Genomic DNA, 21282 nt, shown 5'->3' with positions numbered 1-21282 from the left:
CTAAGAATGTAAACAAATGACAGAAACTCTGTCCCTGTGTGTGTGTGTGTGTGTGTGTGTGTGTGTGTGTGATCAAGACTAACGCCATCTCTTGGTGAACTACCACGTTATAAGACATTCGTCTAACTCGGTTTCTAAATTTTGAGTTGCCAATTGCTAGATATTTGAGACACTTGGCTTGTCTTGTCTTCTTAACACTAACTCTGGTTAGCCTGTTTGTTGTCTGTTAGCTCTGGAGTGGCGACTGGCGAGTGTGGACTCGTGGAGTGTGGACAGACAGCCTTGTTGGAGTGTGGGTGTTGGGTGTGGGTGTGATGCAGACGTGGCTCTGGCTACCGCTGGCCTGTTTGCCATACATGGTAAGTGTAAGAGGGTGTAGACTATGATACCATCACCATCACCATTACAAACAAAGACTTCATCTACTTTTCTGTTGTTTATCTGTATCAGGAATAGGTTAACCAGTCATCATTTAACGTAGAGCTTCTCGTGAACTCTATCTCATGATATTTTACTTCTGTTGCAATGTATGATATGAATTCGTCTCGGATTCCATAAACACGGAGCAAGAGTTCCACCTAAGTGATCTAGCTGTACAACTGCAATTGTTACGCTAGCCTCAAGTCATACATAACAACACATCACCTCATATCATGGCTCACATCACACTAACAACACACTTCACCGCAAAACCTCTGTCTTCGTGATAACAGACCACAACTTATGCCACCTACAATACTTAACATTACTTTGACCTGGAAATCCCACATAATGAATATCACATAGACGTCTCTCCAAAAGCACCTGTCACCTTGAGTCGTCCTATTCTATCTCTCCACTCCACCATGCCCTTCACCACACCACATCTCAGCGTAACGCCATATCGTCATTACGAAATTATGTTCGTAGTTTAATGATGCGTAGTTTAATTTTACGTCTTAAAACTATTGAAACATCTCCTTCAAAGCAGTATTTCGTGGTATAAGCCCTGCTTTAATGTTTATTTCATAGTGAATGCCATGAACGACGTCACAAGAAAACTACCACAGTATGTATTGTTGACGATGAGGAGCTGGTGTCTTGGCTGCGTTCGAAACCTTGTACCCTTCACTCGTCTTGTAAGCGATTGATGGAATCTTCTTCAGTAAATAAAGTAAAAAAAAAATCACACATGAGACTTTGATCCAAGTCAGGTTGAAATGTAACATTTGCAATCATGAAGCGAAACGAAATCGTGTAAATATGCCGCAGATGCCGTCAGCATATCTTCTACCATGTGAACTTACTGCTAGATTTGATGACTACCAACAGCTAGAAGTTATCAGTGACATCTTTAGCGAGAGTCTGAATGAGCTGAAACATCTCCAGACCGCGAAGGTAATGCGCGTCACCCTCTTTAGATTCAACGAGGCCCCCGGCCTAGGCCATGAAGCGTCAACTGCAGATAGCGGCCATACTGTCTTTACACACAGCAACAGGTTATTAGAACGTAGCGACAGATTAATTTGATATAATGATCTAACAAAATAATGCTATTCTAAACTCGGAATAAATCTAATCCTTGTATACATGTCCGGGGCTGTGAATGACGGTAAGGTGTAATCAAACAAAGTTATTTGAGGTCGGCGCTCATTTGCTCTTGGCCCTGTGACGTCACGTAAAATTAACCGGATGTGTTGAGTACTAACATAACCTTAGATCTGATTATGACAGGAAAATTTGACTCGTTTATCAGTGTAACTGCGACGAAGTAGTTATAAATCGTCATAGGGTTTACCACTGATTCAGTCATGCATCACATCCTTCCCTAACCATAACACGAACAGCGCGTTACACAACAACCAACAGAGCATGTCTCGCCTGACACATTATCCTAGCTCATCACACCACACTTCATACATTATCCTAGCTCATCACACCACGCTTCATACATTATCCTAGCTCATCACACCACACTTCATACATTATCCTAGCTCATCACACCACACTTCATACATTATCCTAGCTCATCACACCACACTTCATACATTATCCTAGCTCATCAAACCACACTTCATACATTATCCTAGCTCATCACACCACACTTCATACATTATCCTAGCTCATCACACTACACTTCATACATTATCCTTGTTCATCAAACCATACTTCATACGTTATCCTTGTTCATCAAACCATACTTCATACATTATCCATGTTCATCACCCCACACTTCATATATTACCCCTAGCTCATCACACCACACCTCACACATTACGCTATCTCATCACACCACACATTACACATTATCCTAGCTCATCACACTACACTTCTTACATTATCCTAGCTCATCACACCACACTTCATACATTATCCTAGCTCATCACACTACACTTCACACATTATCCTAGCTCATCACACCACACTTCATACATTATCCTAGCTCATCACACCACACTTCATACATTATCCTAGCTCATCACACCACACTTCATACATTATCCTAGCTCATCAAACCACACTTCATACATTATCCTAGCTCATCACACCACACTTCATACATTATCCTAGCTCATCACACCACACTTCATACATTATCCTAGCTCATCACACCACACTTCATACATTATCCTTGTTCATCAAACCATACTTCATACGTTATCCTTGTTCATCAAACCATACTTCATACATTATCCATGTTCATCACCCCACACTTCATATATTACCCCTAGCTCATCACACCACACCTCACACATTACGCTATCTCATCACACCACACATTACACATTATCCTAGCTCATCACACTACACTTCTTACATTATCCTAGCTCATCACACCACACTTCATACATTATCCTAGCTCATCACACTACACTTCACACATTATCCTAGCTCATCACACCACACCTCACACATTATCCTAGCTCATCACACCAGACTTCGTACATTATCCTAGCTCATCACACTACACTTCTTACATTATCCTAGCTCATCACACTACACTTCATACATTATCCTAGCTCATCACACCACACTTCATACATTATGATAGCTCATCACACCACACCTCACACATTATCCAAGCTCATCACACCTCACTTCATACATTATCCTAGCTCATCACACCACACTTCATACATAATCCTTGCTCATTACACCACACCTCGCACATTATCCTAACTCATATCCCCACACTTCACACATTATCCTAGTTCATCACACCACATCTCGCACATTATCCTAGCTCATCACACCACACTTCATACATTATCCTAGCTCATCACACCACACCTCACACATTATCCTAGCCCTATCACACCACACTTCACACATTATCCTAGCTCATCACATCACACCTGACACATTAGACTAGCTCATCACACCACACCTCACACATTATCCTAGCTAACCAAACCACACCTCATATATCATCCTAGCTCACTACACCTCGCACATTATCCTAGCTCACCAAACCTCATACATTATCCTAGCTCACCACACCTCATACATTATCCTAGCTCGCTACACCTCGCACATTAACCTTGCTCATGACAACTCACACATTATCTTAGCTCATCACACTACACTTCATACATTATCCTAGCTCATCACATCACACCTCACGCATTATCCAAGCTCACCACACCTCACATGATCGTAGCTCATCACATATCACGCATTATCCTAGCTCATCACACCTCACATTATCTTAACTCACCACACCTCACAGTAATATCATCCCAGCTCACCACACTTCACACATTAACCTAGCTCACCACGCCACACCTCACATATCATCGTATCTCACCATGCTTCACATATTATCCTAGCTCACCATACCACACCTCGCACATTATCCTAGCTCACCACAACACACCTCATGCATTATCCTAGCTCACATCATCACACTTCAAATATTTTCCTAACTTACAACATCAGACCTCACACATTATCCTAGCTCACCACATCACACCTCACACATTATCCTAGCTCACCACAACATACATCACACATTATCCTAGCTCACCATACCACACCTCACATGTTATCTAGCCCACCACATCACACCGCACATTATCCTAGCTCACCTTACACATTATCCTGGCTCACCACATCACATCTCACACATCATACTAGCTCATCACATCATATTATGCCAGCTCATCATATCACACCTCACACATTATGCCAGCCCACCACACCACACGCATCATTTGGAGCTCACCACCACACTTCATGCATCACCCTGCTATATGACACACCTCATGCATCACCCTGCTACATCACACCACACCTCACGCATTACCCTGCTACATCACATCACACATCACCTTACCATATCACCCCACGACTGTCATATCACCCTGGCACAACTTACCACTCCTCACACATCACTATGCCACGTATCACACCACATCCGTCACCTGCCACATCACGCCACACCTCACACACCCTTCGTATCACACCAAAGTTCGTACACTAACTTACCACATCACGACATAACTCATCCATAACTCTGGCACATTAGAACACGCCTCGCAGATCATCAAACACACGTCTGCTTGCCACTTCACATCTCGCACATCACCCTGGTACATTACACCTCATATATCATCCTTTCCCATTTCACCACACCTCACTAAACCTCGCCACATCATTTCAAACATATTCCTGACATATTAAACCACAAATCACATATCAATCTGCCACATTGTACTACACTCGCACATCACCCAGCTACATCATACCACCCTGTCACTTCACACCATACCTCGTATATCAACACGCCACGTCACTTGGTCTGTTTCCTGGCGCTACCTCGCTGACGTAGGGGGCGGCGCTCAGGTGTGGAGGCTGGGGAAGGACAATTTGTGTTATTTCTCCTTTTTCATGCATTTTTTATTATTCCTGTAGGACGGGGTGGCGTCGGGAATGGATGACAGGTTGAGCAAGTAAGAGTATATACATATATATATATATATATATATATATATATATATATATATTTTTTTTTTTTTTTTTTTTTTTTTTTTTTGCTTTCGCGCTGTCTCCCGCGTTTGCGAGGTAGCGCAAGGAAACAGATGAAAGAAATGGCCCAACCCACCCCTATACACATGTATATACATACGTCCACACACGCAAATATACATACCTACACAGCTTTCCATGGTTTACCCCAGACGCTTCACATGCCTTGATTCAATCCACTGACAGCACGTCAACCCCGGTATACCACATCGCTCCAATTCACTCTATTCCTTGCCCTCCTTTCACCCTCCTGCATGTTCAGGCCCCGATCACACAAAATCTTTTTCACTCCATCTTTCCACCTCCAATTTGGTCTCCCTCTTCTCCTCGTTCCCTCCACCTCCGACACATATATCCTCTTGGTCAATCTTTCCTCACTCATTCTCTCCATGTGCCCAAACCATTTCAAAACACCCTCTTCTGCTCTCTCAACCATGCTCTTTTTATTTCCACACATCTCTCTTACCCTTACGTTACTTACTCGATCAAACCACCTCACACCACACATTGTCCTCAAACATCTCATTTCCAGCACATCCATCCTCCTGCGCACAACTCTATCCATAGCCCACGCCTCGCAACCATACAACATTGTTGGAACCACTATTCCTTCAAACATACCAATTTTTGCTTTCCGAGATAATGTTCTCGACTTCCACACATTCTTCAAGGCCCCCAGAATTTTCGCCCCCTCCCCCACCCTATGATCCACTTCCGCTTCCATGGTTCCATCCGCTGCCAGATCCACTCCCAGATATCTAAAACACTTCACTTCCTCCAGTTTTTCTCCATTCAAACTCACCTCCCAACTGACTTGACCCTCAACCCTACTGTACCTAATAACCTTGCTCTTATTCACATTTACTCTTAACTTTCTTCTTTCACACACTTTACCAAACTCAGTCACCAGCTTCTACAGTTTCTCACATGAATGAGCCACCAGCGCTGTATCATCAGCGAACAACAACTGACTCATTTCCCAAGCTCTCTCATCCCCAACAGACTTCATACTTGCCCCTCTTTCCAAAACTCTTGCATTCACCTCCCTAACAACCCCATCCATAAACAAATTAAACAACCATGGAGACATCACACACCCCTGCCGCAAACCTACGTTCACTGAGAACCAATCACTTTCCTCTCTTCCTACACGTACACATGCCTTACATCCTCGATAAAAACTTTTCACTGCTTCTAACAACTTGCCTCCCACACCATATATTCTTAATACCTTCCACAGAGCATCTCTATCAACTCTATCATATGCCTTCTCCAGATCCATAAATGCTACATATATATATATATATATATATATATATATATACATATATATATATATATATATATATATATATATATATACATATATATGTATATATATATATATATATATATATATATATATATATATATATATATATATATATATATATATATATATTTTTTTTTTTTTTTTTTTTAACTATTCGCCATTTCCCGCGTTAGCGAGGTAGCGTTAAGAACAGAGGACTGGGCCTTTTTTGGAATATCCTCACCTGGCCCCCTCTGTTCCTTCTTTTGGAAAATTAAAAAAAAAAGAGAGGGGAGGATTTCCAGCTCCCCGCTCCCTCCCCTTTTAGTCGCCTTCTACGACACGCAGGGAATACGTGGGAAGTATTCTTAATCCCCTATCCCCAGGGATAATATATATATATATATATATATATATATATATATATATATATATATATATATATATATATTTTGCTTTGTCACTGTCTCCCGCGTTTGTGAGGTACCGCAAGGAAACAGACGAAAGAAATGGCCCAACCCACCCCCATACACATGGATATACATACACATCCACACACGCAAATATACATACCCATACATCTCAATGTACACATATATATATACACACAGACACATACATATATACACATGCACACAATTCACACTGCCTTTATTCATTCCCATCGCCACCTCGCCACAAATGGAATAACATCGCCCTTCCCCCTCATGTGTGCGAGGTAACGCTAGGAAAAGACAACAAAGGCCCCATTCGTTCACACTCAGTCTCCAGCTGCCACGTAATAATGCCCGAAACCACAGCTCCCCCTCCACATCCAAGCCCCAGAGAACCTTCCATGGCCCATCCCAGACGCCTCACATGCCCCGATTCAATCCATTGACAGCACGTCTACCCCAGTATACCACATCGATCCAATTTACTCTATTCCTTGTCCGCCTTTCACCCTCCTGCATGTTCAGGCCCCGATCACTAAAAATCTTTTTCACTCCATCTTTCCACCTCCAGTTTGGTCTACCACTTCTCGTCCCCTCCACCTCCGACACATATATCCTCTTGGTCAATCTTTCCGCACTCATTCTCTCCATGTGCCCAAACCATTTCAAAACACCCTCTTCTGCTCTCTCAACCACGCTCTTTTTATTTCCACACATCTCTTTTACCCTTACATTACTTATTCGATCAAACCACCTCACACTACATATTGTCCTCAAACATCTCATTTCCAGCATATCCACCCTCCTGCACACAACTCTATCCATAGCCCACGCCTCGCAACCATACAACATTGTTGGAACCAATATATATATATATATATATATATATATATATATATATATATATATATATATATGAAGAAGTAAGAGTATTAGTGAAAGAGAAGAGAGAGGCATTTGGACGATTTTTGCAGGGAAAAAATGAAATTGAGTGGGAGACGTATAAAAGAAAGAGACAGGAGGTCAAGAGAAAGGTGCAAGAGGTGAAAAAAAGGGCAAATGAGAGTTGGGGTGAGAGAGTATCATTAAATTTTAGGGAGAATAAAAAGATGTTCTGGAAGGAGGTAAATAAAGTGCGTAAGACAAGGGAGCAAATGGGAACTTCAGTGAAGGGCGCAAATGGGGAGGTGATAACAAGTGGTGGTGATGTGAGAAGGAGATGGAGTGAGTATTTTGAAGGTTTGCTGAATGTGTTTGATGATAGAGTGGCAGATATAGGGTGTTTTGGTCGAGGTGGTGTGCAAAGTGCGAGGGTTAGGGAAAGTGATTTGGTAAACAGAGAAGAGGTAGTAAAAGCTTTGCGGAAGATGAAAGCCGGCAAGGCAGCAGGTTTGGACGGTATTGCAGTGGAAGTTATTAAAAAAGGGGGTGACTGTGTTGTTGACTGGTTGGTAAGGTTATTTAATGTATGTATGACTCATGGTGAGGTGCCTGAGGATTGGCGGAATGCGTGCATAGTGCCATTGTACAAAGGCAAAGGGGATAAGAGTGAGTGCTCAAATTACAGAGGTATAAGTTTGTTGAGTATTCCTGGTAAATTATATGGGAGGGTATTGATTGAGAGGGTGAAGGCATGTACAGAGCATCAGATTGGGGAAGAGCAGTGTGGTTTCAGAAGTGGTAGAGGATGTGTGGATCAGGTGTTTGCTTTGAAGACTGTATGTGAGAAATACTTAGAAAAGCAAATGGATTTGTATGTAGCATTTATGGATCTGGAGAAGGCATATGATAGAGTTGATAGAGATGCTCTGTGGAAGGTATTAAGAATATATGGTGTGGGAGGAAAGTTGTTAGAAGCAGTGAAAAGTTTTTATCGAGGATGTAAGGCATGTGTACGTGTAGGAAGAGAGGAAAGTGATTGGTTCTCAGTGAATGTAGGTTTGCGGCAGGGGTGTGTGATGTCTCCATGGTTGTTTAATTTGTTTATGGATGGGGTTGTTAGGGAGGTGAATGCAAGAGTTTTGGAAAGAGGGGCAAGGATGAAGTCTGTTGGGGATGAGAGAGCTTGGGAAGTGAGTCAGTTGTTGTTCGCTGATGATACAGCGCTGGTGGCTCATTCATGTGAGAAACTGCAGAAGCTGGTGACTGAGTTTGGTAAAGTGTGTGAAAGAAGAAAGTTAAGAGTAAATGTGAATAAGAGCAAGGTTATTAGGTACAGTAGGGTTGAGGGTCAAGTCAATTGGGAGGTGAGTTTGAATGGAGAAAAACTGGAGGAAGTGAAGTGTTTTAGATATCTGGGAGTGGATCTGGCAGCGGATGGAAACATGGAAGCGGAAGTGGATCATAGGGTGGGGGAGGGGGCGAAAATTCTGGGGGCCTTGAATAATGTGTGGAAGTCGAAAACATTATCTCGGAAAGCAAAAATGGGCATGTTTCAAGGAATAGTGGTTCCAACAATGTTGTATGGTTGCGAGGCGTGGACTATGGATAGAGTTGTGCGCAGGAGGATGGATGTGCTGGAAATGAGATGTTTGAGGACAATGTGTGGTGTGAGGTGGTTTGATCGAGTAAGTAACGTAAGGGTAAGAGAGATGTGTGGAAATAAAAAGAGCGTGGTTGAGAGAGCAGAAGAGGGTGTTTTGAAATGGTTTGGTCACATGGTTTGGTCAACTCGATCTATAGTCCACGCCTCGCAACCATATAACATTGTTGGAATCACAATTCCTTCAAACATACCCATCAACATGTACATGGCAACCAACGAATCGAATGCCATTTGGGGATTTTTTTCGTTATGAGATAGAATGACATAAACCCACATTCTACGAGGTATATATGATGGAAAGTATGTAAACTTCCTGTAATATAAGACCACGTGCACAAAGAACTCAGAATATTTGTGTATCGTAAAAGCGAAACAAGATTAATTACACTCTGGCATAATTATGAGGCAGGAAATGAGTCACGAAGCTAGGGATGATATCTCTTTAGTTAGCTAAACACGATAATATTAGTAGGTCCTCGAGGGTGTGATTGCTAGGAAAATTCATGTGGACAAACATGATAAGTGTTAGCACAGAAATTTACCACAGGAAGTCCGTTATCTGAATACAACGTATCGAAATGGAACTGGTTCAACCTGCAGTATGTTGAGCTCAGGACGCACAGTAGGAATTGTAATATACATATATTTCGAATGACAGCTATGTTAGACGAGATGAAAACCATGCCAAACAAATCAGATTGTGTCCTAGCAGCAGCAGGATCCTACACTAACTACTGATAGATTTAAAAGTGTTATAACTTCTGGTGGAACGTGTTTACCTTTCGTATCAGGCAAATAACCAGCCTGGCACATGACCGGTCAACCCTGATAATGTATCTAATACTCCGTGACTGCAAGCCTGTCGGTAGCTGTAGTCCTTCACTTGTATCGTGAAGAATAATTTTGTTCATGAAGCACAATATGCACACGTATCCACTGTAAAATTCTATTTGACCAATCACAAGATGCAGAGTATCTGGCAACTCAGCCGGCCAGATATACCGACAATACACCGTACATCAGGAGTTTTTTCAAAAATTTTCGTCTGGTGTGTCGTACTGTATCATGCCGCAAGGGTGCTGAATGATCTTATATTGAAGTGCATATGTGTGCATGTATGAATATATCTGCGTGTATGAGCGGATGTGCCTTACTTGGTCTGCTTTTTGGTGCTACCTCGTTAACGCAGGAAACAATGATAATTATATATATATATATATATGTATATATATATATATATATATATATATATATATATATATATATATATAGATATAGATATATATATAGATATAGATATATATATATATATAGATATATATATATATATATATATATATATATATATATGATTTGGTAAACAGAGAAGAGGTAGTAAAAGCTTTGCGGAAGATGAAAGCCGGCAAGGCAGCAGGTTTGGATGGTATTGCAGTGGAATTTATTAAAAAAGGGGGTGACTGTATTGTTGACTGGTTGGTAAGGTTATTTAATGTATGTATGACTCATGGTGAGGTGCCTGAGGATTGGCGGAATGCGTGCATAGTGCCATTGTACAAAGGCAAAGGGGATAAGAGTGAGTGCTCAAATTACAGAGGTATAAGTTTGTTGAGTATTCCTGGTAAATTATATGGGAGGGTATTGATTGAGAAGGTGAAGGCATGTACAGAGCATCAGATTGGGGAAGAGCAGTGTGGTTTCAGAAGTGGTAGAGGATGTGTGGATCAGGTGTTTGCTTTGAAGAATGTATGTGAGAAATACTTAGAAAAGCAAATGGATTTGTATGTAGCATTTATGGATCTGGAGAAGGCATATGATAGAGTTGATAGAGATGCTCTGTGGAAGGTATTAAGAATATATGGTGTGGGAGGCAAGTTGTTAGAAGCAGTGAAAAGTTTTTATCGAGGATGTAAGGCATGTGTACGTGTAGGAAGAGAGGAAAGTGATTGGTTCTCAGTGAATGTAGGTTTGCGGCAGGGGTGTGTGATGTCTCCATGGTTGTTTAATTTGTTTATGGATGGGGTTGTTAGGGAGGTAAATGCAAGAGTCTTGGAAAGAGGGGCAAGTATGAAGACTGTTGGGGATGAGAGAGCTTGGGAAGTGAGTCAGTTGTTGTTCGCTGATGATACAGCGCTGGTGGCGGATTCATGTGAGAAACTGCAGAAGCTGGTGACGGAGTTTGGTAAAGTGTGTGGAAGAAGAAAGTTAAGAGTAAATGTGAATAAGAGCAAGGTTATTAGGTACAGTAGGGTTGAGGGTCAAGTCAATTGGGAGGTGAGTTTGAATGGAGAAAAACTGGAGGAAGTGAAGTGTTTTAGATATCTGGGAGTGGATCTGTCAGCGGATGGAACCATGGAAGCGGAAGTGGATCATAGGGTGGGGGAGGGGGCTAAAATTTTGGGAGCCTTGAAAAATGTGTGGAAGTCGAGAACAGTATCCCGGTAAGCAAAAATGGGTATGTTTGAAGGAATAGTAGTTCCAACAATGTTGTATGGTTGCGAGGCGTGGGCTATGGATAGAGTTGTGCGCAGGAGGATGGATGTGCTGGAAATGAGATGTTTGAGGACAATGTGTGGTGTGAGGTGGTTTGATCGAGTAAGTAACGTAAGGGTAAGAGAGATGTGTGGAAATAAAAAGAGCGTGGTTGAGAGAGCAGAAGAGGGTGTTTTGAAATGGTTTGGGCACATGGAGAGAATGAGTGAGGAAAGATTGACCAAGAGGATATATGTGTCGGAGGTGGAGGGAACGAGGAGAAGAGGGAGACCAAATTGGAGGTGGAAAGATGGAGTGAAAAGGATTTTGTGTGATCGGGGCCTGAACATGCAGGAGGGTGAAAGGAGGGCAAGGAATAGAGGGAATTGGAGCGATGTGGTATACAGGGGTTGACGTGCTGTCAGTGGATTGAATCAAGGCATGTGAAGCGTCCGGGGTAAACCAAGGAAAGCTGTGTAGGTATGTATATTTGCGTGTGTGGACGTGTGTATGTACATGTGTATGGGGGGGTTGGGCCATTTCTTTCGTCTGTTTCCTTGCGCTACCTCGCAAACGCGGGAGACAGCGACAAAGTATAAAAAAAAAAAAAAAAAAAAAAAAAAAAATATATATATATATATATATATATATATATATATATATATATATATCGGCTTAATGATCCACGTACTTGATTTATCGACTAACCCTCAGAGTGGATGAACAGGTGGGTTGACACCAGTTGCCGCGTCCAGGTTTCAGACCTAAGTGTTCGACCCTGAGTGGCCCAAACCGTTATATCGCAGAGGTCCCTTACATCACACAGTACATATCACCACGTCACTTCACACAATACTTCACACATCCCTCGGCCACATCACGTTTCATATAAAGCCTTGCCACATCACACTACACCTCTCAAATCACCTACCTTATCAAACCAAATTTCACATATCTTACATCACCCTGCCACATCATGCTACATCTCACAAAAGCCCTGCCACATTATACTGCAGCTTACTCATAATCCTGTCGCATTACATCACACCTCATACATTACCTTGGCATATCGCACCGTAATTCACGCATCACCCTCTCGCATCACACCACACCTAACACATCACTCTGATATATTACAATACACCTCTTACATTACCCCGTCACATCATACCACATTACACTCATCACCCTACCTCATCACACTGCACCTTACACATCACACTGCCACATCACACCACACCTCATATATCACCCTGACACATCACACTACGCCTCAAACATCACAGTCACATCATACCACGACTCAATCATCACCCTGCCACATCAAACTACACTTCATATATCAGCGCGCCTACTCGCACTCTTGCATCTGGTCACCTATGATACGGCCTTTCATAGTGATATAAGTCATTGAAGTCACTATGAAGCAGGAATCATTTCAGTTTATCATACAAAATCTCAGGGTTCATGTCATCATGGATTATCACGAAATGTCTGGAGTTATTACTGGTTATCCTGGGAATAATCCTTGGTCGTCATGATCTCTTCATAGTCATCAAACATCAGACTGGATCGTCTCGTACCATCTTAGCATTATCTGCCACAGGTTTTTTGGTAATGATCAACTGTACCTAATCCGATAACGTCATCTTACATCAGGTTATCACAATACCTGTGCCACCTTATATTTCGGCATCTTGGGTCGCCCTGGGTTATAGTGGACCTTCTCAGGTTATCTTGACCCACTGTAGATCTTAGTGGTATCATAAATTCCATATTGGTTGTCACAGTCTTGAGAATGTCGCTATCAAAGATTATCTTTAGTTATCTCCTGTTTTTTAGGGTTCTCACACTCCTGTTATCGTAGCTTGTGCATGAGGGTATCACGTAATCTCAGATCAACATTGATCCACTCAGGTGGATCAATGTGTCATAACCCCCCGCCCCCACCGAGCTGTTGTAACATGACGTCAACATAGGCCCCCCCACACATAGTCAAAGGTAAACATTGGGTCACCTTCTGGACATTTCATGTGGCTTTAGCTCCTCTTGCTATACATATAGTGAGCATTGCTGTGCTAAACCAAGCCAGATAGTGACGACGTGTGTGTGTCCCGGCAGGTGGTGGGCCTCCAGCTGTCTCTGATCCAGATGGGAGACGCGATGGTCGTGTACGACTACAGCACCAACAATCCTCTCTGCTACCCAACGCCACACCAGGTAAGGACACTGGTACCACCTGCCACACCAAGTGAGGACTCTGGTCCCCGACGCCACACCAGGTAAGGAATCTGGTACCACCTGCCACACTAAGTGAGGACACTACTACCCAAAGGGCCATTAAGTGAGGACACTTGACATTCGCCATACCAGGTGGAGACAGTGCTGACAACTGTCACACCAGGTGGAGACAGTGCTGCCATCTGCCACACCAGGTGGAGACACAAATACTTTCTGCCACATCAGATGGAGTCTGGCGCCCAAAGTCACACCAGATGAGGATATAACTGTCTGACGCCACAGCAGGAGGAAACATTGGCATCATTTGGCTCACCAAGTGGAAACACTGGTACTACCTGCCGCACTAGGTGATGACAGTGATACCAGCTGCATCACTTAGTGGAGAAAGTAGTATCACCTGCAACACCAGGTAGAGACAATGATACCAGTTGCCACACTAAGTGGGAAAGCTGTTGCTAACTACCGTATCTTTTGAGGACACTTACCCCAGCTGTCTCATTATATACCAGCATTGTTACCAGCTGCTGCGTCAGGCAGAGGACAGTGTTACCACCTGGCACACCGGGTGTGGGTAGTGTTACCACTTACCACACAAGGTAAGGTTTGCCAGTGATCCTACTAGTGTGCTATGTCCACTGATCACACCACATATGTACTCGAACCTCTTACATTTTCTTACCAAAAGGATTCAGTTCTTCCAAGTTTACATCGAGTCTAACATCCCCTTGTATAATACAGGTTCGGATTACCAGTCTTGGTCCTATGGGGTCTCACGCCACTTACTGTACAATCAGACCCTCTTAGAAATACCATACGTCTTTATTCATGAAAGTGAGTCTTAATACAGTAATGTGAATACTGAAAGACAAAAGTCTGTGTCTGAGATTTGGTGAAAACATATCCTAAAAGCGAGAATTCTGGCGCCACCTTCCTCGCACAAAACGAACAGTTGGTATCTGTGAGCATTGCTTCCACATGCATGTCACTGAATTTCATGTGTCTGAGATTTATTTCATCCGTATGTTTATCCGAGATTTTATGTTGATCCCAGCAGGTTTTGATTCTTGAACGTGTCCTACTTCAATACAACTTTATGGTGTCGGCTAAAGGATTACTTGGACCTCAATCCGTCCCAACAACACGTATGAATCTTCACTATAATAGGACAGGCTTGCAAAATTTGAGATATAGTGAAAGCAAGTCTATCATTATGTTTCGCAAGATTTAAATGACTATCGGACAAAACCCCGAACAGGCTTTTGTCTTTCACTATACACAGGGAAAATATATTCTTTTTTTGTGATTGGTAATTGTAAATACTATTTCTGTGACGGGTAGAGGGTTTGATACACGTTTCTCCTATCAACCTTAGATACACCATGTCATCATTCTTATGTATTTATGCATGTACACATATACCCTAGCCTATCCAGGTACCACTATCTAAAAAGAAATTTCAGAAATGATGTATGGAGTAATTTAAGGATAATTCGTATGAATTGTCTATGATTTATTTATTCGTGAAATTCTAGGAAGGGATAGAGAGTTCTCCAGTCTGAAATACAATATTGTCTGTACCACTGGAAACTGCTGAAAGAACACAAAATGTGTAGGATCTTACAGTCTTTGATGACATTATGGAACACATGGAGTTGTTCTTTTAATGTGGTATGACTGAGGTCATCAAGTGTGATCGTCCGATACACCAAGACCAGAGGTGTGCCAGACGCTGTCTACGATGTCCTCCTGGGTGTTCTCTTGGATCTCCTATTACATCTCCGGGAGTCACGTCCGTTCTTCCAGAACCAGCTACCAAAGTCACATCTTGGCATTTGCTGTAGGTCCTGGTGAGGTCGTCCGATCTTCTCGGACCTGTCGTTGGAGGTCACTTTATCTTGGAGGTCACCTGCTGGCACTCTTATGGTGGTCACAAGTGTAATCGTCCATTGTCCAAAGGCCTGTTATCCAATGTCTCATCTTGGATATATAACACGGGCCGGCGGTGTCGTCCGTTATACAAGGACCTGTTGCCCCATGTATCCTGTAGGGGACTCTTCATACAGGTTCAGATGTAATGGTCCGTTTCCCACAGACCTGCTATCCAAAGTCACATCTTGGATTTCTGTTGACGGGTCGAGGTCGCGCGAGCCGTTATATCGGGACCTGATGGATCAATTCCCTGCAGGATCGGTTGGTGCCGATCCGGGTGTCGAACAGATCAGACTTGATGTCCCCCGATGATGGGCTGTTGAGGAGCAGGAAAAAGGCGTCAGTTAGTCAAGCCACAGTACTAGGATCGCAGTGAAATGCTTGGAGCAAAGTTTTAACAATGTGTTAAGACAATGCTGATATGATGAGCATTGTACATCTAACTTGCTACATTTCTTGTATGTAGGCCCAAACCTCAATGATTCGTGTACCATACTTACCATAGTTGTTACTGTTGCAGCTATGTCGTGCAAGTAATGACATAGTAGCTGCACAGGTAAAGTGTACTGCCATGGTAGCATATACTTAACTGACCAGCTACAAGCACAACTGCACCAGAGTAGAAACTATCAGCGGCTGCCTACACCCGCGATATATATATGACTACCCTGGACATGCTGCCATAAAACATGATGCAATTTCATTTATGAATATCTAGATTTACATACCAGTTCGGGGTACTGCCCATGTATACATGAGAATATATTGTATAACAAGATTTTAGCCTTGTCAAAATGAGATTATATGATAAATGGTTAAAGATATGATAGACAAAGGAACAGTTATCGAAGATGTAAGGGTGAAGTTGCTCGGGTTGCGTCGGCTGCTGAGGGGGGGGGGGGCGGTGCCCCTCTTTCCCTGAGATAAGATATCCCTTATCTGCCTGGTCATCGCTCTGGCAGACACACCGGCTGTTAAATAGCCGAATCGTAATCATGACTCGCCCACTTCTACGCACTGATAAGTAATTTGTTACTCCAAAGCAAAGTAGGTTCAAATTAGATGTCTGTACCAGTGTACGATTATTTGATAACTGATGCATAATCATACACTCCTACTGCTTTTTCGTAATAATGTATTTGTTCTTAATGAATGGTTCATGAAAGAAGTGGTTATGTTTTTGAGTTACGACTTGACCATATTTTTTTGAGTTTGTTTATTGTAAAGACGTCCGAAGGATTTGAAACTGGTGATCCCAACTCCAACTGGAGTATCATGTAGGTGTCACACGAGCTATGGTGTGCGTGTGTGTGTGTGTGTGTGTGTGTGTGCGCGCGCGCGCGCCAGACTGCCGTCTAACTTTATATAACACGCTGTTAGGTGGGTATGACAACACTTTTGTTTCAAGTTTATGTACTCACACACACCAAGTGGAAGTGAACTATCCCAGATAGGTTTTAAAAAACGGATTTAATCAATCAGATTTTTAAAGTTATTTTTTTTTTTTTTTTTTCAAACTATTCGCCATTTCCCGCATTAGCGAGGTAGCTTTAAGAACAGAGGACTGGGCCTTTGAGGAAATATCCTCACCTGGCCCCCTTCTCTGTTCCTTCTTTTGGAAAATTAAAAAAAAAAAAATGATGAGAGGGGAGGATTTCCAGCCCCCCCGCTCCCTCCCCTTTTAGTCGCCTTCTACGACACGCAGGGAACACGTGGGAAGCATTCTTTCTCCCCTATCCCCAGGGATAAAGTTTAAAGTTATTAGCTGTATGATATTCATTTCAAGCTAAGCTCTAGAATTAATCATCTGAAAGAGGCACTTTTATGACAACTGTGACTCTTGAAGTTATCTTAATTTTCCTCAGCCTTTGTTGCTGCTTGTATGTTTAAAAGATAACCAGATAAGGACATGCACTTGACATGTTAGGATGGAATGCCTCTGAACGTTGGTCTATGGAAGAAATGAGAGCCAACTTTTTCTGGCTGGGACGGTGGACTCGAGGATAGAGGTATGGTTGTCAGGAGGACCGACTCCCACCCTAAGGGCAGCGCCACTAAGAGCTAACTCGAACCCTGTGGATGGGTTGTCATATGGCCTCGCACAGCTCCTACGGAGAAACAAAAGACGCCAGTGATTGATAAGCTCTGTGAAATCAACATTTATGGTATATACTTTCTGCAATTTGATCAATAATTTCTCATTTCAAGATTTTGTTTTCCCTTTTCTGTGTTCCCGGGGATTTTGCCCCAGAATCCTCTCGGTTGACCTGCTCATGGGGTCTTCTGCTGTTGCTGCCACAGCTCAGTCCAACACCCTAGTTATCCGTCGATTTTAGCAGTGCCTTTTAATCTTTTTGTTGTTGCTGTTGTTTCAAGAGTAGGATTCACATTTTTCCTCATAGATGAAAATAGTATTAAAGTAGTATATTTGAGATTTTTTTTTTTTTTTTTTTTTTTTTTTTTTCAAAAGAAGGAACAGAGAATTGGGCCAGGTGAGGGTATTCCCTCAAAGGCCCAGTCCTCTGTTCTTAACGCTACCTCGCTAATGCGGGAAATGGCGAATAGTTTGAAAAAAAAAAAATTGAGATTAAAATGATTTCAATTATTTCATGAGATGTTTCGAATAGAACTTAACTTGAAGTTTCATTATAAAAGATAATCTTCATTAGATCAGAGAAAGGAGATTCTAAACTTAGTCTTTTCAAGATGTTTCTCTCAATTATGACATTAAAGATCACAGGACAGTCAAATGATTTATCTAAGACTGTTCCAAGAGGCAAATAAGTGAAAAAAGTGAAGGATGGGAAACAGAAATTTGCGATTTTCGTGAGGAACAGAGGCTCTTAGATGTTGGACTCGATACTGTAAACCGCTATACTTGAATTACGCCAATTTTTCAAGCTAGTAATTGCCATGTCATACACTGACTTGCTACAGTTTGTTGTATAACATCAGAAATTATTGTATTTCCTCCCTTAGATAAAAATTCTCGGCAGGCCCTTCCTTGGTGAAAACCAAAAAACCTCTGCTTGAAGTAGAGCGGGGATTTGTCTCAGTTTCCCCACAAAGTACGAATAAAAGAGGAGACTCCGAGGCTCTGGCTGGAGAGTGTTGACGATTTCCACAACGTCGACTAAAACTGCCCAGTTCTGTGTGACTTAAACACTTTGGTTTTGACTTTGTGCTTAAGACACACACACTTAAAAAGGTCCTGTCAGCGCAGCTTCTCCATCAGTGCAAAACGCACACACACACGGGCAGTTGGCCCACACCCTTAACCCAGGTAATCATCATCCCCTAAGGTATTGACGATACATGGATACATAAAACTTAGGGTAAGGCTTGTGTGCGTGTGTACACCAAATAGTAGAGGCATAGTCCCTATATGCAAAATTGAGAGACGGAGCGAGTGAGTATGTTGGTTTCAGACAGTCGGCAACAGCGCAACGCAGTCCTCTTGCCTCTCGATCACCACATTTCTTTGTCTAATAATCCCACTTCTTTATAGTTTCCTGCCCCATAGTACTGTATGTTCAGTGGGAGGAGCATTAGTAACTGTGACTGAATATTACAATTATGATAGTGCTAAGAATCAATGCGTTTATGATTAAGTATACATCCATTGGGTGTATAGGTGTGTGAGGACTGGCAGGATACCTGTACAGTACAATTATGTAAAGATAAGGGGGATAAAGGCATATGCTATTATCCTGGAAGTCTAAATCTTTGGATTATGCCTGTAAGTTGCATGAGAGTGAGAGGGTAGTGGCTTCCAGATAGCATCATACTGGGGAGATGCGGTGTGGCTTCACAGGTGGTATAGGACGACTAGAGCAAGTGTTTCCTATAAAGATGCTAAATCAAAAATGTTCATAGAAAGAGAGGGATTTTCATGTGGCATTTATGAACCTGGAGAAAGTGTATGATCGGGCTGACAGTTGGATAGTGGAAAACGGTACTGAAAAATGATGTGCGAAGAAAGCTTCTAGATGCAGTGATCAGCTGTCATTGGAGTGTAAGGCGTATGTGTGAGTAGCCGAAGGAGGCTTAGAGGCAAGGGTATGTGATGTCACCATGGCTGTTTAATCAGTAGGGAGTAAATGAGAAGATCTTTGAGAAAGGGGCATATTTGCTGCATACTGTGAGTAGAAGGGCCTGTGAGACGAGTCTGTAGCTGTTTGCTGGCTGATTCAAGGAAGAAGTTGCAGAAGCTGGTGTCTGAGTTTGGAAGTGCTTGAAAGGAAGTTGGGAGTTGCTATGAGCAAACATAAGGTAAGTAGATGTAGCGGGGGAGAAGACAGGTTTGGTTTTTGTGTGAGTTTGATTGTTGAGAGCTTGGAGGACGTGGAGTGCCTTAGATACCTAGAAGACGACACGACAGAGGATGGAACCGTGGTAACTGACGTAGATCATAGGGAAGAGGAGGAGGCGGTTGTCCTAAGTGCACTGAGGAATGTGCGGCAGGAGAGATCATTGTGTGTAAAGACACAAATGTGTATATTAGACGGTACAATAGTACCAACAGTGTCGTATTGGTTTAAGTCATGGGCCCTAAAAGCAAAAGAAGGAAGAGGATGGATGCGCTGGAAATGAAATACCCATAAACATTATCTGGAGTCGGTATAGTTGATCTTGTCAGGAAAGCCAAGGTAAGAGAGATGGACACGCATTATGATTTGGAAGAGGATCTGAGTACGCTTCAATGCTTCGGTTATAGAGAAGGGACGAGTGACGAGAGATTGAAGGAAAAGAGGAGAGGGAAATATCTACAAGCTGGAAAGATGAAATGAAAGATGTTCGAGTTGTCGGGGCCTGGACATACGAGGGAGTGCTAGACGTGCAGGGAATATTAGCGAACTGGTGCGATTTTGTATGCAGGGAAATAACGTCCTGTCCATAGCCTGAACCAGGGATCTATGATTTTGTCACATCATACAACACTATATAGGGAGATCAAGTATGCGAATGAAATAGGCCATTCTTTTGTTCCAAGCACTACCTCGCTAGTACGGGATGCAGTGAAAAAAAAAAAAAAATATATATATATATATATATATATATATATATATATATATATATATATATATTTTATTATCTATTTTGCTTTGTCGCTGTCTCCCGCGTTTGCGAGGTAGTGCAAGGAAACAGACGAACGAAATGGCCCAACCCACCCTCATACACCCCCAACCCACCCCCATACACATGTAAATACATACACGTCCACACACGCAAATATACCTACCTATACATCTTAATGTACACATATATATACATACACAGACACATACATATATACCCATGCACACAATTCACACTGTCTGCCTTTATTCATTCCCATCGCCACCTCGCCACACATGGAATACCAT

The 21282-nt window shown here is 42.4% G+C and overlaps 1 protein-coding gene and 1 long non-coding RNA gene across 3 annotated transcripts in view; one reads left to right on the top strand and one right to left on the bottom strand.

Annotated features, from left to right (window-relative positions):
* Positions 1 to 231: 231 nt before the first annotated feature.
* Positions 232 to 21282, top strand: part of LOC139752821 (uncharacterized) — a 227792-nt gene continuing 206741 nt past the window's right edge. For both annotated transcript variants that reach the window (XM_071668765.1, XM_071668764.1), the window contains exons 1-2: positions 232 to 359; positions 13868 to 13966. In XM_071668765.1, coding sequence (XP_071524866.1) covers positions 315 to 359; positions 13868 to 13966 — 144 coding nt within the window. In that variant the 5' untranslated portion in view covers positions 232 to 314. The remainder of the gene's footprint in view (positions 360 to 13867; positions 13967 to 21282) is intronic.
* Positions 15487 to 16553, bottom strand: LOC139752820 (uncharacterized). The gene is made up of 2 exons (XR_011713590.1): positions 16417 to 16553; positions 15487 to 16232 (listed from the first exon to the last, which is right to left on the bottom strand). It is a non-coding gene; the product is annotated as an uncharacterized lncRNA (long non-coding RNA).

Source organism: Panulirus ornatus, chromosome 13 (assembly GCF_036320965.1).
Source record: "Panulirus ornatus isolate Po-2019 chromosome 13, ASM3632096v1, whole genome shotgun sequence".
Classification (NCBI taxonomy): Eukaryota; Metazoa; Arthropoda; class Malacostraca; order Decapoda; family Palinuridae; genus Panulirus; species Panulirus ornatus.
This window is presented reverse-complemented; position numbering and strand designations above follow the sequence as displayed.